The sequence below is a fragment of the Pogona vitticeps genome, chromosome 5 (assembly GCF_051106095.1).
Source record: "Pogona vitticeps strain Pit_001003342236 chromosome 5, PviZW2.1, whole genome shotgun sequence".
NCBI classification, from domain to species: domain Eukaryota; kingdom Metazoa; phylum Chordata; class Lepidosauria; order Squamata; family Agamidae; genus Pogona; species Pogona vitticeps.
This window is the reverse complement of record NC_135787.1, coordinates 18062888-18080027: the sequence shown is the minus strand read 5'-3', so window position 1 is coordinate 18080027 and position 17140 is coordinate 18062888. Positions and strand designations below refer to the sequence as shown.

General features: G+C 38.7%; 1 protein-coding gene across 34 annotated transcripts in view; it reads right to left on the bottom strand.

Moving 5' to 3' along the window:
- Positions 1–17140, bottom strand: part of PDLIM5 (PDZ and LIM domain 5) — a 139404-nt gene that overhangs the window by 53708 nt on the left and 68556 nt on the right. For 15 of the 34 annotated variants that reach the window (XR_013545787.1, XR_013545789.1, XR_013545788.1 and 12 more), the window contains exons 6-10: positions 10644–10658; positions 9268–9285; positions 7115–7287; positions 5179–5215; positions 1745–1774 (exon numbers count right to left, since the gene is read on the bottom strand). Coding sequence is in view for 31 of the 34 variants with exons in the window: in XM_073001916.2 (XP_072858017.2) it covers positions 1745–1774; positions 5179–5215; positions 7115–7287; positions 9268–9285; positions 10644–10658 (273 nt within the window). In the remaining 3 variants the exon portion in view is untranslated. Of the gene's footprint in view, positions 1–1744; positions 1775–2168; positions 3115–5178; positions 5216–7114; positions 7288–9267; positions 9286–10643; positions 10659–11449; positions 11467–17140 lie in introns of those variants that run through there. The other 19 variants (XM_073001920.2, XM_073001927.2, XM_078394589.1 and 16 more) reach the window with 8 other exon arrangements.

Genomic DNA, 17140 nt, shown 5'->3' with positions numbered 1-17140 from the left:
TGTAGCATATTATAAAGGAACTATGCATTTGTTTAAAAAATCTTGCTTGTCTTAGAAGCAAAACTAGGGGGGGAAACACCCATTTTACAGACAGTGTACATAAATGAAATATAATTTCTTAAATATTTCTGAGTTATTGGGGTTTGTTATGAGGGTGTGTGTGTATTTTTGGTCTGGTCTCTGAGTGTTCTTTGTGAATTTCGTTGTATGTGTATACAGTGGATATAAGTTCAACAACAATAAATTGAATTGAATCGAGATCATCTTTGAGCCTAATTCAAGTAAAAGGCAAAATATTTGTATTATAATACAAATAGGAGTTAGGTACTAAGATCCTAGGGTGAAAGCAACCACAGTCTAAATCCAGTTATAATACTAGCAGAGTGAAAATCTCTGCTAGTGCAGCTGTGTTGGGCTGCACCATTCCATAAGCCATTGTGCAAAGCTTGTAGCACTTAGGAATTACAAAGAAGTTATAAAACGCCTTGCACAGTTGGCTGCAAAACTGTTAATACAACAGATTGTTATGTAGTCCATTATTTTAACTGGATACAGGTACAGTCCATCCCATAGTGAATTCTATTCATCAGACCAAAGAGTCTTCAATGGGAAGAATTACTCTTGGGGACTATACACATTGTGGTCATGCAACCAAGTGATTCTGTAGACCCGAACATTTCAAAGTAGCTTCCGACATTTGGAAAAATTGGAGGATTCCTAATACTATCCTTAAACTTTAGCACTGACAACTGTTGCAGTTTCTGTATCAGATTATGAGTGGGAAAGTGGAGGCAGCATTTCAAGTATTAAAGAAAGGGATGTGTTCCACTTCATTTCTCTGAAATTCTCAAACAATGTTAGTACATGCTTTAGAAAAATAGCAGCAGTCATTTGTACAGAGCATTCAAGTGCTCAAGACATGTATCGTTTTGTAAGTCACAACTCTTACAAAAAAAGTCCAGAAGAGTTGTTATTATCATCTGTCATAATACTGCAAATATAGATGTGGAAAAAGGAGCTAAGGTTGAGAGAGGAACACTGGTTGCCTAATGTCATTGAGTCAGTTTATGGCGCAGATGAGATTCACAAAGCAGGAATGTTCTGATTCATAGCTTACTCTCCTTCACAACTATAGGGCATTATTGTGATTCTGAACCTAGTCGGGTGTTGCAGAAAAATAATTTAAAAATAAGTCCGTGATTAGAATGCTACAAATGAAAGCATCATATATAATTTACAGCAAAGAGGACAAGCCATTAAAAAACACTTAAACAACAGCATCTGCAAAAAAAGGGGGGGGGGTTATATATTCCACAATTTGGAAAGTACTGTATTTTGTTTTCTGATCAAAACCTCCAAGAGTTTAATTTAAGGGACATACTGAAAATTCGCAATAGCATTTTTAACATCCAGCGTTCAGACCATATAGTAGCACCTACATGCATTAAACAGAAATGTGATGATTTAGTATTGCACGTGACCATGTAAGATAATTATTTCTTATGAAATAAGAATTATTTGACCAAATTTAAGGATGAGCTCCTGGCCACAAAAGGAGGGGTTGTGATGGTGAAAAACTGTAATAGAAAATAACTGAAATACAGATTTTAAAAATGTATTACAGGCAGGTGTTTTAATTCTACCAAATAAGAAGGCACAATTACAACTTAGTAGTTTTGTTTATCATATTGTTTTAATTTTTCTGCACGCGTGGCTGTTAAATGTCAAACTAGTGAATAGTTACCTCTGATCTTCATTTTCTGTTTCACCTTCCCTAGAATAAGTCAATAAACAGTGAACTGCAAATACTGTAGGAAAGGACCATATGTACATCTCTAAAGGACTTGTATTCCCATGGAATTATTTCTACTGAAGACTCAAATGTCGAGCTGCTGAAGACAATATTTGTGTAAGTACAAATATAAATATTTTTTCCTGAAATAACGTTCCTGCAAGAGGGATCATTCTGTTTAAAAACTGAACACTATTTATTATAAGAAGAAAATGCAGGCCCATTTTAATAGCATTTGCCCCAAGAGGCAGACTTTATTATAGCAGAGCAATACGTATGCTTTCTTCAGTAATAGCGTCAATGCTGTTGAATTGATGGAAAATTTCTGTTGACAGGTTCCAAAAGATCTCAAATAAAAGTGCACATGGGGTGGAAATAAGTTAAAGGCAACATTTATTAAGTATTCTTCAAGCTTCACAAAAGCAGAAATTAAATGAATAGGTATTTGCTATAATACATTATATTACAGATTAATATGTGCCAAAATCTAAAAAAAGTCAAAAAATAAACTTATGCTCACTTATTCATACTATTTTCATTTCTTGTGCTGTGTTGCACTACGATATTATTATTTCCCCTTAGGTTTGTGGCCAGGGAGAATTCAGAAACATTCTCTAGCTTGTAACATTCCTCTCCCATAGAGCAGAGTTGCTATGCTAATATTGTTAAAATTCTTTAAGTCGAACAGCAACAACAACAAAAATCCCCGTCCTCTTTTACTAGTGTGAGAACATTTACATCCTGCTCTAAATGGTATCAACTACTGAACTCATACAGTGCTATATAGAAAACCAGAAAATAACTATTTTACAGAATTCAAACAAAGCTGTATAGGAAGAATGCCTTACTGCTCCTGTTTTTCAGGTTATGCTTTTTTTTGAAACCTATTCTTCATCTGTACTCTGTTGCAATGGTTATATATTCAAGTTCTGCAGCAAAGGCCCGACCTCCTAACCCGAAGAGGCAAGCTAATTATCCTCATGCTATTACACATATGTTTCCATGCCATTTGTATACTGATTGTCTATTCTGGTTTTAAAATAAAACATGTTCATCTCATTCTTTATACATAGGTAGGAAATTGTTAGAAAAAAAAAGTATAGAAAAGGACAGAATTTCTTGGGTAGTTAAAGCTACTTTTTTCATTTCTTTCTTTGCAAAGCATCTGGAAGAAAAAGAGGAAGAAGAAAAGGACACGTGTTTTGTTTTGTTTCTAGAACTTGGCTGGTCACTGGACGTTAAGGACACGTGCTGAGACGCCATGGTGCCAGTCACGTAATTTTGTATATCTGGGGCCTATGACGTGGAGGGGAACCTTTTCCCTGCAGAGAGAAGTGACAGAAGAGATAGATGAAAGGAAAGAAGAGTCTTGTATCTCAACCCTGATTCATGCAGGAACCAAACCATGCAGATTTGCATGCATTACTGGCAATCCAATTGTCTTTCATTAAAGTTAAAGGACTTTAACAGAAAGCAAATTTCTAACATGCCTATAACGAAACAATAGAGAGCAGATGTCAAAATGCACTGCAGTATCAGGAGCCATAACAAAGGGAGAATTCAGCAGCTGTACAAGGGTAGAGGTCTCTATTATTCTTCCCTCTCCCACAACGAGGTCAATCACACTTACGCAAGAGAAATTATGCATTTTTCCAACTACATAAATTTATAGTAGCTGTATAATTTAATATTTCTCCATGCTGAATAAGGTTTTATTTCTACCCAAGGACAAAAACGCTAAGCTCATTTTGCTGTGTAAAACACTATTTGTAAGTATTACTACCAAAAGATTTGTCTGCAACAACAGCATAAACTGCAAGGGTAGTACTTTACAACACACTATCCCTCATTCACAGTCAATATTAGAGCTACAGCACTGATCTCAAACACTCAACTTCATACCATGTCCTACAGAACGACTGCTGTTTTATAAACTAGTGACACACAGATATACCACATCCAATTCAGAACTGATCTATTAAATGCAAAGAGTATTTATTGGATATGAACAATTAATCCTGGTTTGTTTTAACCTGGTTTGCTTTTTAAAAAAACAGAGAGCAATTCTGAGTAAGTGTAGTCTTTTATAACTCAGAATGTTCCCATCTGGTAAGCTAACAAAGTGTAAAAGACTCCCATCTCATCCTTCCTTACTGCAATTAAGACCAGGATATATATCTGCATGCCACCGTGATGTGTGTACAGCAATTTTGATGCAACTGAAACCACTCAGACAAATGTTTTGAGTTCTATCCTTCATCTTCCAAGTTGTATGCTAAATGTACATGTGCTAGCTTATACAGAACAAAACCATGACTTATTTTCTATAATTTGAACAGAATGGTGATCCATCTCACCAGACCGGGGAAGTCTCTGTCCAGATGGTCTAGGTACCCACTGTTCAGGCTACTGTCCAAGTGCTAGAACTTCCCTCTTTCTAGGCTTCTATCTCTACATAAGATTTGAACTAGACTGACATTCCAATGGAGGCCATCTTCAGTAAGAGGGCTGTCCTTCAGAACAGTGGTCTCCAACCTTGGGCCTCCAGATGTTCTTGGACTTCAACTCCCAGGGTAGGAGAGGTGGTGGTGAAGGCTTCTGGGAGTTGTAGTCCAGGAACATCTGGAGGCCCAAGGTTGGGGACCACTGCTCTAGAAGCCTTCAAACATAGGACTGCCCTCCATTTAAGAGAAAATGTGACCATCTGAGGTAAGGCACATCTCAATACTAAGCCAGCATTCCAGCTGTTACTGGTGAATGCCTGTAGAGAAGAGTTCAACATCCAGGACACAAAACATGCAGCTTACAGAAAAGGCTTTAGCATTCCCTCATACATGCACAATTGTGGTAGAACTTTGGGACATTAAGGAGTAATAGCCTACCCCTCTGCTAATGTGGTGTGCTTTTCAAAGCAAGCATTGGATAGCACTTCTTGCTTAACATACTCAGGATCCCTCTTTAAAATATATCCAAAGTCATAATACCTAGCAGATCACCTTGACAATGTGACCTCATGTAATAAGTATTTTTCAAAACCCAAAACAGTAGTGAAGGCACAGGACATTTTCTCTAAATATCTGGTTAGGATTACCAGTATTCAGGAAGATGATATTATGTATTTCAGTATAAATCTTATTGTTGCTATCTGCCCAAATCCTTATTTTTGTATGGAAAATTTTTCTAAAATTGCTCAGTTTTATAGAAAAATAATGAAAAGGGCAGTTATTAAGAGCTTCCTTACTGTCTATGACAACATGAAAATAAAGGAACCAGTGCTTTAAAGGACAACCAACTTTGCACATACACATGCATGCAAGCAGGTATTTTTCTCACCATCAATTAAAAATAAACCATGTGACACATCTAAATAAAGATTATTAACTTACTTTGTCTTCTTTGTATTATCAGGTTCAGGCTCTTTCACTGCAAAAGAAAATTGAACCACAAATTTACTCACCATGAAATGCTGCAAAGAGTTTTTTTAGCATTTATTTCCCCAGTATCTTCCAGAACCATGATGTTTAATTCCTTTATGAATGACATTGAGTGCATTCAGAGCTCACAATAAACCAGAATTCTAGCTTATTGTACTAGAGGCAAGGCACCGGTTTGATTCTTCCTGTAAGGAAGAGTGGCTAAACAAACCACACTTTCTGTTCACAGTTTGTTTCACATAGCATTCAAGCCACACAAATGATGGCTTATCTTTGTCCCCAATCTGGAATAAAGGAGGTAATACACAGATAACGAGGGATAAAATTTTTATTAAATGTTAACTTTTAAACTACCCCAATGCCTTCAAGCAAGGCCTCCTGTAATGAGGATCCTAGGCCAGGAGCAGGGATTCCATTCACCTCTCCAGACCTTACAAGGTGAGCCCCCAATCCCCTGAGGCATCTTACTTATGGACAGCTTGCTGCCAGCCATTAGGGCATTGTGAATCTCCGAGATGCCATCCCCTGCACAAGACTCTAGTTTTGTCCTCCTCTATCCTCAAACCCAACTCCAGGAAAGCAGGAGCTGTGTGGTGTTGCACTGCTGGATGCTGCTGCACACCTCTGTGCCACCCAGCAGCTCACAATTCCTCAGACTCCTTCTTCACATGACCCACCTGGGTGCCCCCATTTATAACTGACACCACACTCTGATCTGGACAGAATGCCTGTGGGCAATCACTGCAACATAGGCAAAACATTCCTGCCCGTTTTTTGTTTAATATGCCAATCAGACAATAAAATAGGCTAAAAATTCTTATCTGGCCCGGAAGCTAATTTTGCACTGAAACCACAGGGTGGGCCAAGCACCAGCAGAAAAGAGACGAGGATATAGTAGGAAAACCTTCATAAAAATCTTCCTTAAACCACAATCCCAGTGAGCATAAGGACACCTCAAGTGTCCCCATGCATGCATGGGGTCCCCATTCACACCCTCTCACCTACTACATGAGGAAGGCAAATAACACTTGTTCTTGCAACACGCAGGAGCAGTGGAGGTTCACATTCTCCCAACAAGCCAATCATATACTAAATGGCTTGTTCAGCCAGTTTTAGTTCCAGGAAGAATAAATGGGCAGTGTAAACATTAATTACCAATATCTAGTTTACACTAAAATCACAAAAAGTGTCTGGGGCACCTGTAGGCTACCAAATTTGATTTGGTATGAGCTTTTATAAATTGTAGCCCACTTGTTCACATGTATAATGCAAGCGGGCTACAGACACAACAGGGCACGTGAGCAGAGGGAAGTGGTCTACAGTGCATGAAAGCTTAGACTCTAGTGCATGAAAGCTTAGGCCAAACAAAACTTGTAAGTTTGCAATATGTCACAAGACTCTGGGTTTTTTGTTTTGTTTGTTTTTGTAGAACAGGTTACAGACTAGCCTGACCACCCAACTAAATCACAAATGTCATATGATGCCTCATTTTAAAAATATTCTGTGAAGTTCATGACAAAGCTTTTCTTGACATTCCAAGTTTTACCCACTCTTATTATAAGCAGAGAGCTTCCTAAAGTTTAGCCTATAGACTGTTATTTATAGTCCTGACTCAAAACAAACAAAAACAAAGCCAGGAAACATTTGTCAGACAAGCCTCCCCCCCCACCATTTTCATGTTTGATTTGTTCTAATAAACATACTACGAGTGTTCAAAAATATGATTATACCTAAAGATTGGAGTTTTTCATTGCCATATGTATACATATATACATATACATATAGATGTGTGTTGCATCTATTGTATCTATTGTATTGTATGCATCTATTACACACATTGATTTTTATTTTCGTTTTGTTTTTTGCTATAAGATCAAATGATACTCACTGTGTTCGGTGCCAGTGATCTGGGCAAGGATGCGGAAAGAACGTGACTGGGTGGTCCCCGTCCTTGGGTGCCAGTCCTCGGTATCCTCAATCAGTCGTTTCTTGCTGTTGTTGCTGTGAGTGGGTGGGTGGTAGAACTCCGTGTTTGTGTACACAACATGCTTTCGTGGAGGACTAATGCAATACAGAAAAGATGCAAAACCAGTAAGTTTTTGCTTTTATATTTAGTAAATTAACCATTATTTCAGTATAACTGGGTTTAGAATTAAGGCATATCAAGGCACTCAAGATATAGCCCTACAACATCTATCACAACCCTAGTAGTTGCATATAATGTAGTCAGAGTAGCTGCACACAATATCAAGTACAATTCATTTCTGTCTTAGAACTAGAGATGGGTGTGAACTGAACTACAAACCGGGGGGGGGGGGGAACGAGTGTGGACGGTTTGTGGTCTGCTTCAAGGATTCCATTTCGCCAAAGTGAAATGAAGGACCAAACTATTTCTGCTCAGCGCTTTCTTGTGCTTTGGCAAAATGGATACCCTGACCCTTTCCCACTGCCCCAGGCACCTCCCTACCTCGTCCTGCTGCCTCGTCCTCCACCACTGCCATCTTTAGAGACTGTGGCCCCTTCCAGGAAAGAAGGTGGCTGTCTAGGCATGTGCAGGCACAGAGACAGCTTGCTTAGCTCCCAGAACGGAAGACAAGCTGCTGTCTCCAAAGATGGTGGAGAACAAAGAGTAGGAAGAGGCAGGACCAGGTGGGGAGGCAATGGGGGCAGCAGGAGGGGGCATTCATCTTGTTTGTTTTTCCAGGGTTCAGGGGTGGTCTTGGGTAGGCATGAACCACAACACACCTTGATTCATCATATTTCCGGTTTGTACCCATCTCTATTTAGAACCCACACAAGAGTTTTCTACCACAACAACACATTCATGGACTAGCATCTTTGGCTCGATTGAGACACTAATCTCTTAACGAGACATCACAACCCTATACATCTCTACAGCCTTTAGAAGTAAAGAAAAATGGTCCACTTTCCCCTCTTGAAAATTATTTATGATTACTGCTTACTTCTCTATTATGCTTACATTAAAAGTGGTTGTACAAAAGGCACCGGTAAAACACTTGTATCACATCTAGTTCATTGCACTCTAAAGCCTCATTTAAATGTGTTCTTAATAAACAAACAAGCAATCCTAGGCACCAGTGCCTAAATACAGGAGCAGTGTCTGTATTCCAGGTCATGCCTTGTTTAATGCTAACAGTGCTTGCAAAGGAAGGCTGCAGTCCTAGGAAGGTGTGAACATATGGTTTGCACAACAAGGACAGCTAACTGATGAGGTCCCAGGGAGCACACCAGCTGTGCAACTTGATGAATAGCTGGGTATGTAACCAAAATGTGCCCTGAACCTCATCAAGCAGCTGCAATTAAGTCACAGCAAGTTAAAGGAACCTTACGTAGACCCCAAAAGGTTTCTGGCTACTGCATTTTTCAATACTTTCCAAAACAAACATCAGCAGCAACAGCAACAAAGCATGTTAAACAGGTAATCAATAACGTGGAACTTTACATAAATAAACTCTTTACCTTCACTTGCATGTTATAAACTGACTCATATGGATTCACTGCCATTCACATGAAATACTGATGCAAGGGCACCTCCTTTCTCTTTACCATCTCTTTGGAACATCTTCCACACATGGTGGAATCATGTTTTCATAACAGATACATGGTATCATGAGATAAAAGTGACTGCTGCCTGCTTTAGCAGGTGGGGGAACACTCCCCCCACCATAGGAGGAGGCCAGTAGAGGCAGAAAGGGAACATCTACTCATAACAAAGAAAGAGGACCGGGAAGGCTTGTGGCACCTTAACAACAACATAATTATTCTACTACAAGCTTTCACAGATTACCATGGTAAAATAAATGTATTACTCTTAAGGGTGCCACAACTTTTCCTTCTTTCCTCTTCCATCACATTGAAACAGTCTAACAAGGCTTCCTTCTTTGGATATGCAGAAGAGATGCAGGAAAGTTTAAAATATATTTATCACAAAACCTATTTCTGAATCACTTGCTCCTGAACATATACATTCTGTGAGGCCTGCACTGAAAAATTACATACAGGGCATATTTTAACAATTACCGTTTAGGTGGATTTTTCCTTTGATGTATTTGAAAAGGGATGACAGCAGAGTAAAAAGGATCCAGAGTAACCAGTAGGAGAAAGAGAAGGAAGGAAGGAAGGAAGGAAGGAAGGGAAGAAAGAAGTAACAATGAGAATTTGAAAAAACACTACTAAGTCATTAATTATCTTAACATCTATTTTTTTTCTACAGTCCATAAAAAGGGTCTTTCTTTCTGTAAATTAGTACATATCACTTTTGTTTCATGGATTTCTAAACCAGTCTCCAAAATCTTTATTCCTTTATGGTGGGAAAAAGAACAACATTGATCAACAATAGCCAGAATCTTATTAGTGTTTGTGCAAGGTTTGCATAACTTGCCATGACTAATTGATGAGGTGCTGGGGTGTATCTCAATTCCATAAACGGACACAACCGAAGCATGCTCCAGTACCTCATCAATTAGCCACTGAAAAGTTAGACAAACCTTACATTAACATCAATAAGATCCTGACCAATTAATGAAGAATTCTTAGAAGGCTTTGCCAATGTCCCTGAAAAGAAGCCACATTACTTCCATTACATTGGGTCTTTGAGGTATTTTGCTCACTTTTGCCTATACATTCCAGACCATGAATGTGAGAAGTACTTGTGCCAATTGCCTTTAATAAGGAATAGTTACATTTAGGATTCTGTCATAAATCCTAGTCAGGTGCAGACAGGCGTAACTATCTATAATAGTTTTAACATTTGGAAGAGAACCTGAATGTTAATCTAGTCCATGTCCAGAATTAACACTGGATGCAAGCATAAAAGGGTTCGGTTTGAATACTTCTGATGCTAAAGGATTCTCTTAATGTTTAGTTAAAGCGTTCCTTTTGCAAAATATATACTTTCTGATCAAAGATAGGAAGATCAGAAGTTGCCCTACACTGAGTCAGACCGTGGTCCCATCTTGCCCAATGCTGTCAAAACTATCAGGCAGCAGCTCTCTAGTATAGCAGACAAGATTTGTTCCTAGCCCAACCTGGAAAAAACAGGGCTTCATCTGTGGACCTTCTGAATGCAATGCATTAGTTACCTGCGGACTAAGCCCCTTCCCATCCTCGCTCATGGAAGCAATGCAGTCCACATTCATAAAACAAGAAGAGGAGAATCATTCCTTCACAATGGATGGTATATGCTCCTCACTGCTGAGATGCACCTGTGTGATTTTGCTCTTAAAGATTGCTTTTTTTTAAAAAAAAAAAAAGACTAAGAAGTGCATACTGTTTTGAGGAAACCCAGCAGCCAGTTGACAAAAGACAGAGAAGGAACACAGCCTTATTTTACTTCTGGTTATGAAGCGACAGTTGCTTAGATATTAAGAGGCAGATTGTATTAGTCAAATACTTACACCTCATCAGGGTTACTGAAGGAGGGACAGAACAAAGACAGACAATAGAGAAGATTCCAGGCGATGGAGCACAGAGATGAAATCACATAGGAGTGAGGCAAGAAAAAAGTTAATAGAAAATTAATATGGAAATTAAAGCTGTGAAGAAAAGGAATAAATCTAATCAACTAAGATTTAATAGCATGCTTATTCAATCATTTACAATCTTATTAGTTAAAAGCTAACCAACCTTATCACTGGCAAGTGTACAATACAGTATTTCTTGTTGGCTCTTTCTAACAGTTACCAAGACTGGCAGCAAGATGGTGCCATAGGCAAAGATAAAGTTACAATACACCTCTTTCTGGAAGTCAATTTACACACTAAAGCTTTTAACTCACTCAGGCCAGAAGGAGGGGTCATTTGGACAAAACCAGGTGTTAAAGTGATCTTTGGTCTCAGATTTAATTGAAGCCTGTTTAACATTTCAATATATTTAGCAACGTTCGGCTGTCTCAACTACAACCTTTTAAAACATTTTAATGTCTAAATCATAACGATTAGACATTAAAACAAAAGAACTAATCATTGGTATGTTGTCTTTTGTTTGCTCCCCGAGTAAGCCACACATATGTGAAATAAAGATTAATACTACAAAAAAGGCAAACCATACGCAACATAAATTCAAGCTTATATTACTCTCTTTAAAATAAAAAAGCCCAAGTTGTTTTGCAAAATCACAATTCTGAGGCACACACTACAGGTACACACACCAGTTATTCTAAAGCATTAAAACACCAGGTCAACCACATGCAGTTCATACTAACTTTGTTGTTGCTGGGGCCTGTGAAGGAAAAAAAGCATTTAACATGTTTACTGTATTAACATCCATGTTCCTCTACCATAACATGTCCCAGGGGCATCTCAGTTTAAACATCCTCACACATTCTGATCTGAAATATGCTAGTAACCTTAAAAGGAAATGGTTTGTCCCATGAAAAATGAAGTGAACAGCCTGATGCAAAAGGACAAACTTCATGCAGGCATTGACAAGACACTTAAAAAGCAAATGCTCTGTTACTCAGTCCATGCTTACATAGTCAAATACAATCCTTTCATGGATATTAACATTGACAGAAGGAAATATCTTGAAACCTCTCTTCCCTGCGCAAAGTGGCTATAATGGATGCTGAAGAAACAAACTGTCTCTTGCTTTCTTAAAATGAAAAAAATTATGACAAGGGGGCCAAGGTCTTAATCTTTACTACACTTGCTGATTGCAGAAGGATACACTTGAAATAACTGCTTGCACCCCTGCAGCTAAGTATGGTTAAACATACTATTAATGAAGTTAACGGTGAAGTGCAAACCCTCCTTAATGCTACTGTTATGCATCTACATTTTTACAAACACTCAGGGGGACTTACTTACCTACAGACTTTAAATCATTGTGAAACTTGACTTCAAGGTATATATTACAGAGTGTCAGCAACATAAACATTTATGACACATTCATGAGCCATATGTAGCACAGTGATTAAGCGCCTACATTAAAAGTCTCCAGTTCAAATCTCAGTGCCATGATGACTCTGCCAAAGGACTTAGGAAACCCACATGGCGATGGTAACAGTGGTCTACCTAAAAAGCTTATATAGAATTTACTTAATTCATCTGTGTTGAATAACTAGGTCCCACGGAAGTTGAATATATGTACTTATAATCCTATGTGTATGTAGCTACTTCAAAGTTAAGTCCCACTGTATTCAGTGCAACTCACCTCATGGGCCCTGCATGTGTGTACAGTTTTCTAGCTTTAAACTTATATATGTTAGGGCTAAAGATTAATGTGCATTTCTTCCTTCCTTATAAACACTTCATAATTTTAAGATTTTGATCAAACATTAGGAATTGGAAATGTCTGTTCAGTTAAACACACATTATTACTAATTTTGCTCATGGATAACTTCTGCTTTCATTTCATTTAATTGCTGTATAATTTTCTGTAAGCAACTACACTATGTCCTCAAGGCACAGAAAGGAAGGCCTATTAATTGCTTGTGCATAATCTAAAAGTACATTGCATGTATAGATGTGATGTGGCACCGACTGACTGCAAAGTCCTTCAGTAAACAGATTGTATTACTGTGATCTAAATATATTTATAAAAAGGGCAGTGCAATGTCTTGCTGTTTAATCAGCACTAGATCTCTCATGTGTAAGCAAATTCTTCTCACACTAATAATTGCTCCAGCATCATTTGAAACCATAATGTTTTCAGCACAGTTAAGCTCTACAAGTCTACAGCTTTTCCACTTTGCCAGATAATATCACTGAATGCATGCAAGCAAGTTCTGGGTAGAGCGATTTTGAATACTGTAAAATGCTTTGAGGTTTAGTACACCCCTCTAAGATTGCATTAGGCAAGATACCACCTACATTTTCAGCATGTCACATCTACGAACTGGAGGTCACTTTAGCGACTGCTACAATAATTCCAGGAGACAGTGCTACTTATATAATGACCTATAGTGCTTAAAGTGCTCTCTGGGCAGTTTACAATTTTAACTATGCAGACTGCCCTCCCAGTGAGCTGGGCACTAAATTGACCAAGCTTGGAAGGATTGAAGGCTAAGTCCACCTTGAGCTAGCTACCTGAGTCTATAATCAAACTCAAGTCAGGAGCAGAATCTTCACTGCAGTACTGCAGTTCAACCACTACACTCCCAAGACAGTGGGCTAAATCGAAAACCACCAATGAAGGAAAACAGGGTGCCAAAGAAGGAAAGCAGGATTTTTCAGTTGCAAAGGCAAAAGTGTAGAAACATGCCAGTGGCTCACACTGTGCTACGTACAAGACTATGCACAAGCACTGTTGGTATAAGCTTTACTGTCCCTACTTGCAAAAGAATTCTAATGCATAGTAAAGTGTGAATATATTCATTTGTTAGAAAGAGAAAGATAATTACACTGCCTTTATTATGTGCACACAACATATCACACTGAATTTCCGCAGCCCGCACACCTCTCATTATTAGCAGCCCTATCAGCTCTGCAGACTCAAGACTATGGCATCCTTAATGAGTCTATCCATTGCATTTACAGTCTTCCTCTTTTCAAGCTGCTTCAACTTTTCTTAGCATTACTGTCATTTCCAGTGAGCCTTGTCTTCTCATGATGTCCCCATAGCACAACAGTCTTGGTTTCATCACTTTTTCTTCTAGAAAGAATAGAGATTTCTGCTACCGCTACAGAATCTGCACTAGCAGAACATCAGTGGATATTAATTGTAGTGCGAGAAGCAACTTTAATTTTCAATATGAAGCATTTATTTAAAAATCTAAGAATCAAGATTGGCCCCACTGTTGAATTTATAAGATAAAAAGTTCCTTATACTCCAGGAAACTAGATCTTAATTCTGGAGAATGTAAGAGTCTTTGAAGTATTATGTCATTTTAGCTCTTGTAAACTGTTGTCAAATATCATTTTTTAAAAACTTACTTAGTTACTTATTTTGTAGCTGAATGGCAGCCACATTCTTTATATTTGCAAAAGCATGATTTCCTGGAATGCTACAACAGATTTATCAAGATATATATTTTAAGTCCTTCTATTTGCTATGAAACATTATAAGAACACTTCCTCTCTATTTCAAACAGCCTGGAAAAACACAGCATCATCTGTTTGTAAAAGGAGTGACAATTGCTATGCCATCTGTGCAACATAACATATTTAAGGTTTGCTCTGTAAGAATTCTGCTGAAATAAATAAGCCAATGGAGAAATAGCTATATATCATCGGTACCAATGTCACTTCTTATTACTCCCTAGCATTTGTTAACTATACATATTGATTGGTGGCAGCAACGTCTCAGTACATGAGATCCCTCTCACTGTTCCTGGTAGCTTCTTAAAAAGCAAGCACTACAGTTTAAATCCAGTTGTCAGTCCCAACCAGATCAGACCCTTTGGCCAGAATCCTACTGCAATTTAATGCATGCAGAAATAGAACTTTGGAAGCTGCTGTGGTGAGTTACAGTTAACTGATGAAGTGCTGGGCAGGCACACAGCACACATACAGCTAGTACCCTGTCAATTCAACACAAAGCCTTCCATGAATCCTTTGTGTGTGTGTGTGTGTGTGTGTAAAGATAAAGGTAAAGGTAAAGGTTCCCCTTGACAATTTTTGTCCAGTCGTGTTCGACTCTAGGGGGCGGTGCACATCCCCGTTTCCAAGCCATAGAGCCAGCATTTGTCCGGAGACAATCTTCCGTGGTCACATGGCTAGCGCGACTTAGACACAGAACGCTGTTACCTTCCCACCGAGGTGGTCCCTATTTATCTACTTGCATTTACATGCTTTCGAACCGCTAGGTTGGCGGGAGCTGGGACAAGCGACGGGCGCTCACTCCGTCACGTGGATTCGATCTCACGACTGCTTGGTCTTCTGACCCTGCAGCACAGGCTTCTGCGGTTTAGCCCACAGCGCCACCACGTCCCTGTGTGTAAAGATACACACTGGATTTCCAGTATGCTATAAGTGGATAGAATGACGAGCTAGGACTCAGGAAACAAATGTTTGAATCTTCACTTGGTCATGGAAGCTCAGTGGGGCAGGGTGTGGGTGGGTGTGGAACTGTTAAAACTACTCCTTAAATATCTTGCTTTGAAAGCCCTGTAAGTCGGTTCTGATTTGTCAGCACAGGACACAGAAAGATACAGTAGGTTCAGGCACTGAATCACTGGAAACCTGTTAACTCACAGATTCAATGAATCTGCTCTAGTTGGGGCAAAGAACTGGATTTTGGCCTATTTATATTGCTTTGAAAAATGTGCGTTAAGACATACTTAACTGACACACACACACAATTGAATTCTATTGAAATCCCATAATTAAAAAGGGAAGACCTCTTCTTAAAAACAAAGCAACTCACAGCAGGAATATCAGTTTCCTCATAAATGATTCATTTCAAAAAATAAATTGAGCAAAGTTAAATTGTTCACTCTGTGAAATAGCTTTTTTAAAACTGTGACCAAGTCTCTACATGTAAAAGTATACAATGTTTCTATTAAGGCACCATATCACCAGAAAAACTGGATACTGGAAGATAAACAAGATGGGCATTTAATCATTTTTGATAAACTTTGTAAAACTTAATTTCTGGGTTATTCTGAGGCTTCCCCATCCTAATTTTTGGAGGCAGGACTTCTTAGTGCTCCCAGCCCCCACCAGCATAGTAAGCTAAAACACATTTATTCCAGTAAAAAAATTCCATTTTTATATTCCCCTGTGTTTTAACAACAGCAGACCATGGCTGGCTGGACCATTTTTAAAAAAAATTGGCTGCAGCATTTACAGTAACTGCTCACCTGAGCAATTGGTGGGTTCAGCTTTGTTTCACAGACTTTCCTACCTGGCACCCCTAGACACCGTGACTTCACATATCTGTGCAAGCCTAATTCAATGATACATGAATTGCAGGTGCCAGCAGAAACATCCTTCTGCAAGCTAGGCTCAGGTATACGCCAGCAGAACCACTCTGCTGAAGAAGACCTGCTGGCAAGTGAGCTAAAGGTGGGGACGAGATGGAGGAAAGAGAGAAGTTATGCCAATAACACAACTCTGCACAGTTTTAGCTCGACCTAAGCCATTCAGGCTAATTAAGACTAAAACTTAAATAAGAGTGATTGCCCAGGTCAAGAGGACTCTTGGGATTTGCAATCCATCTCCTCTTGTTTCTAGTTTGTATTTTTCTTCCTACTTGAGTAGACTACTCAGGTGTCATTTCATAGCTGCACTCCACTCTTACTCTGGTTCTCCCATCTAATGTTTATTATTCTTGGTTCTTGAGTCTAGCTCGTATCAATTATGTATTTGTTTCTTTTGACCCTCCTTCCATATCCCAGACTCATGAATCTACAAATATTTAGGGGGGACTCATATTCACCAATCAAGCACTTGGGGGGCGTATTTCACAGACCTTACCCAACAAATCTTTTTGAAAACAATCATTACATAAAAAAGGGATATTTTTAAAATATATGATTCAATGCTATGTGCAACTGAATCTCCCAGGAGTATAAACGAGGACTACTAGCTCATAATAAACTTTCCATCTGCCATTTCTTCTCTCCTCAGAATGAAGTGCTAAAACTCTCAGTATGTAGCTGCCTACAGTCAAGGTTATTTCCTCTTCAGGTCCCGTTACTGGCTGAATTTTCACAATTCCTAAAGAAACTTTAACAAAACACCTTTTATTATTTGATATCTGCTTCTCTTCTTACAGAACTGAGATTCCCACCATACTGCAAAGCACACTGATGGTTTCAAAGTCAAGCACAACAAGCTGTCAGATTTTTTTTTTTAAAAAAAATCTCAAGATGAGTAAACGTACAATGAAGTCCAGACTATAACACATCATCATGGTTTAATGGAATGCTGCATGGGGATGGTGTGAGGCATTTTCCCATTTTTTTCCCTGCATCTCCAGAGATGTATGCCATTGATTATGTGACCAGAAT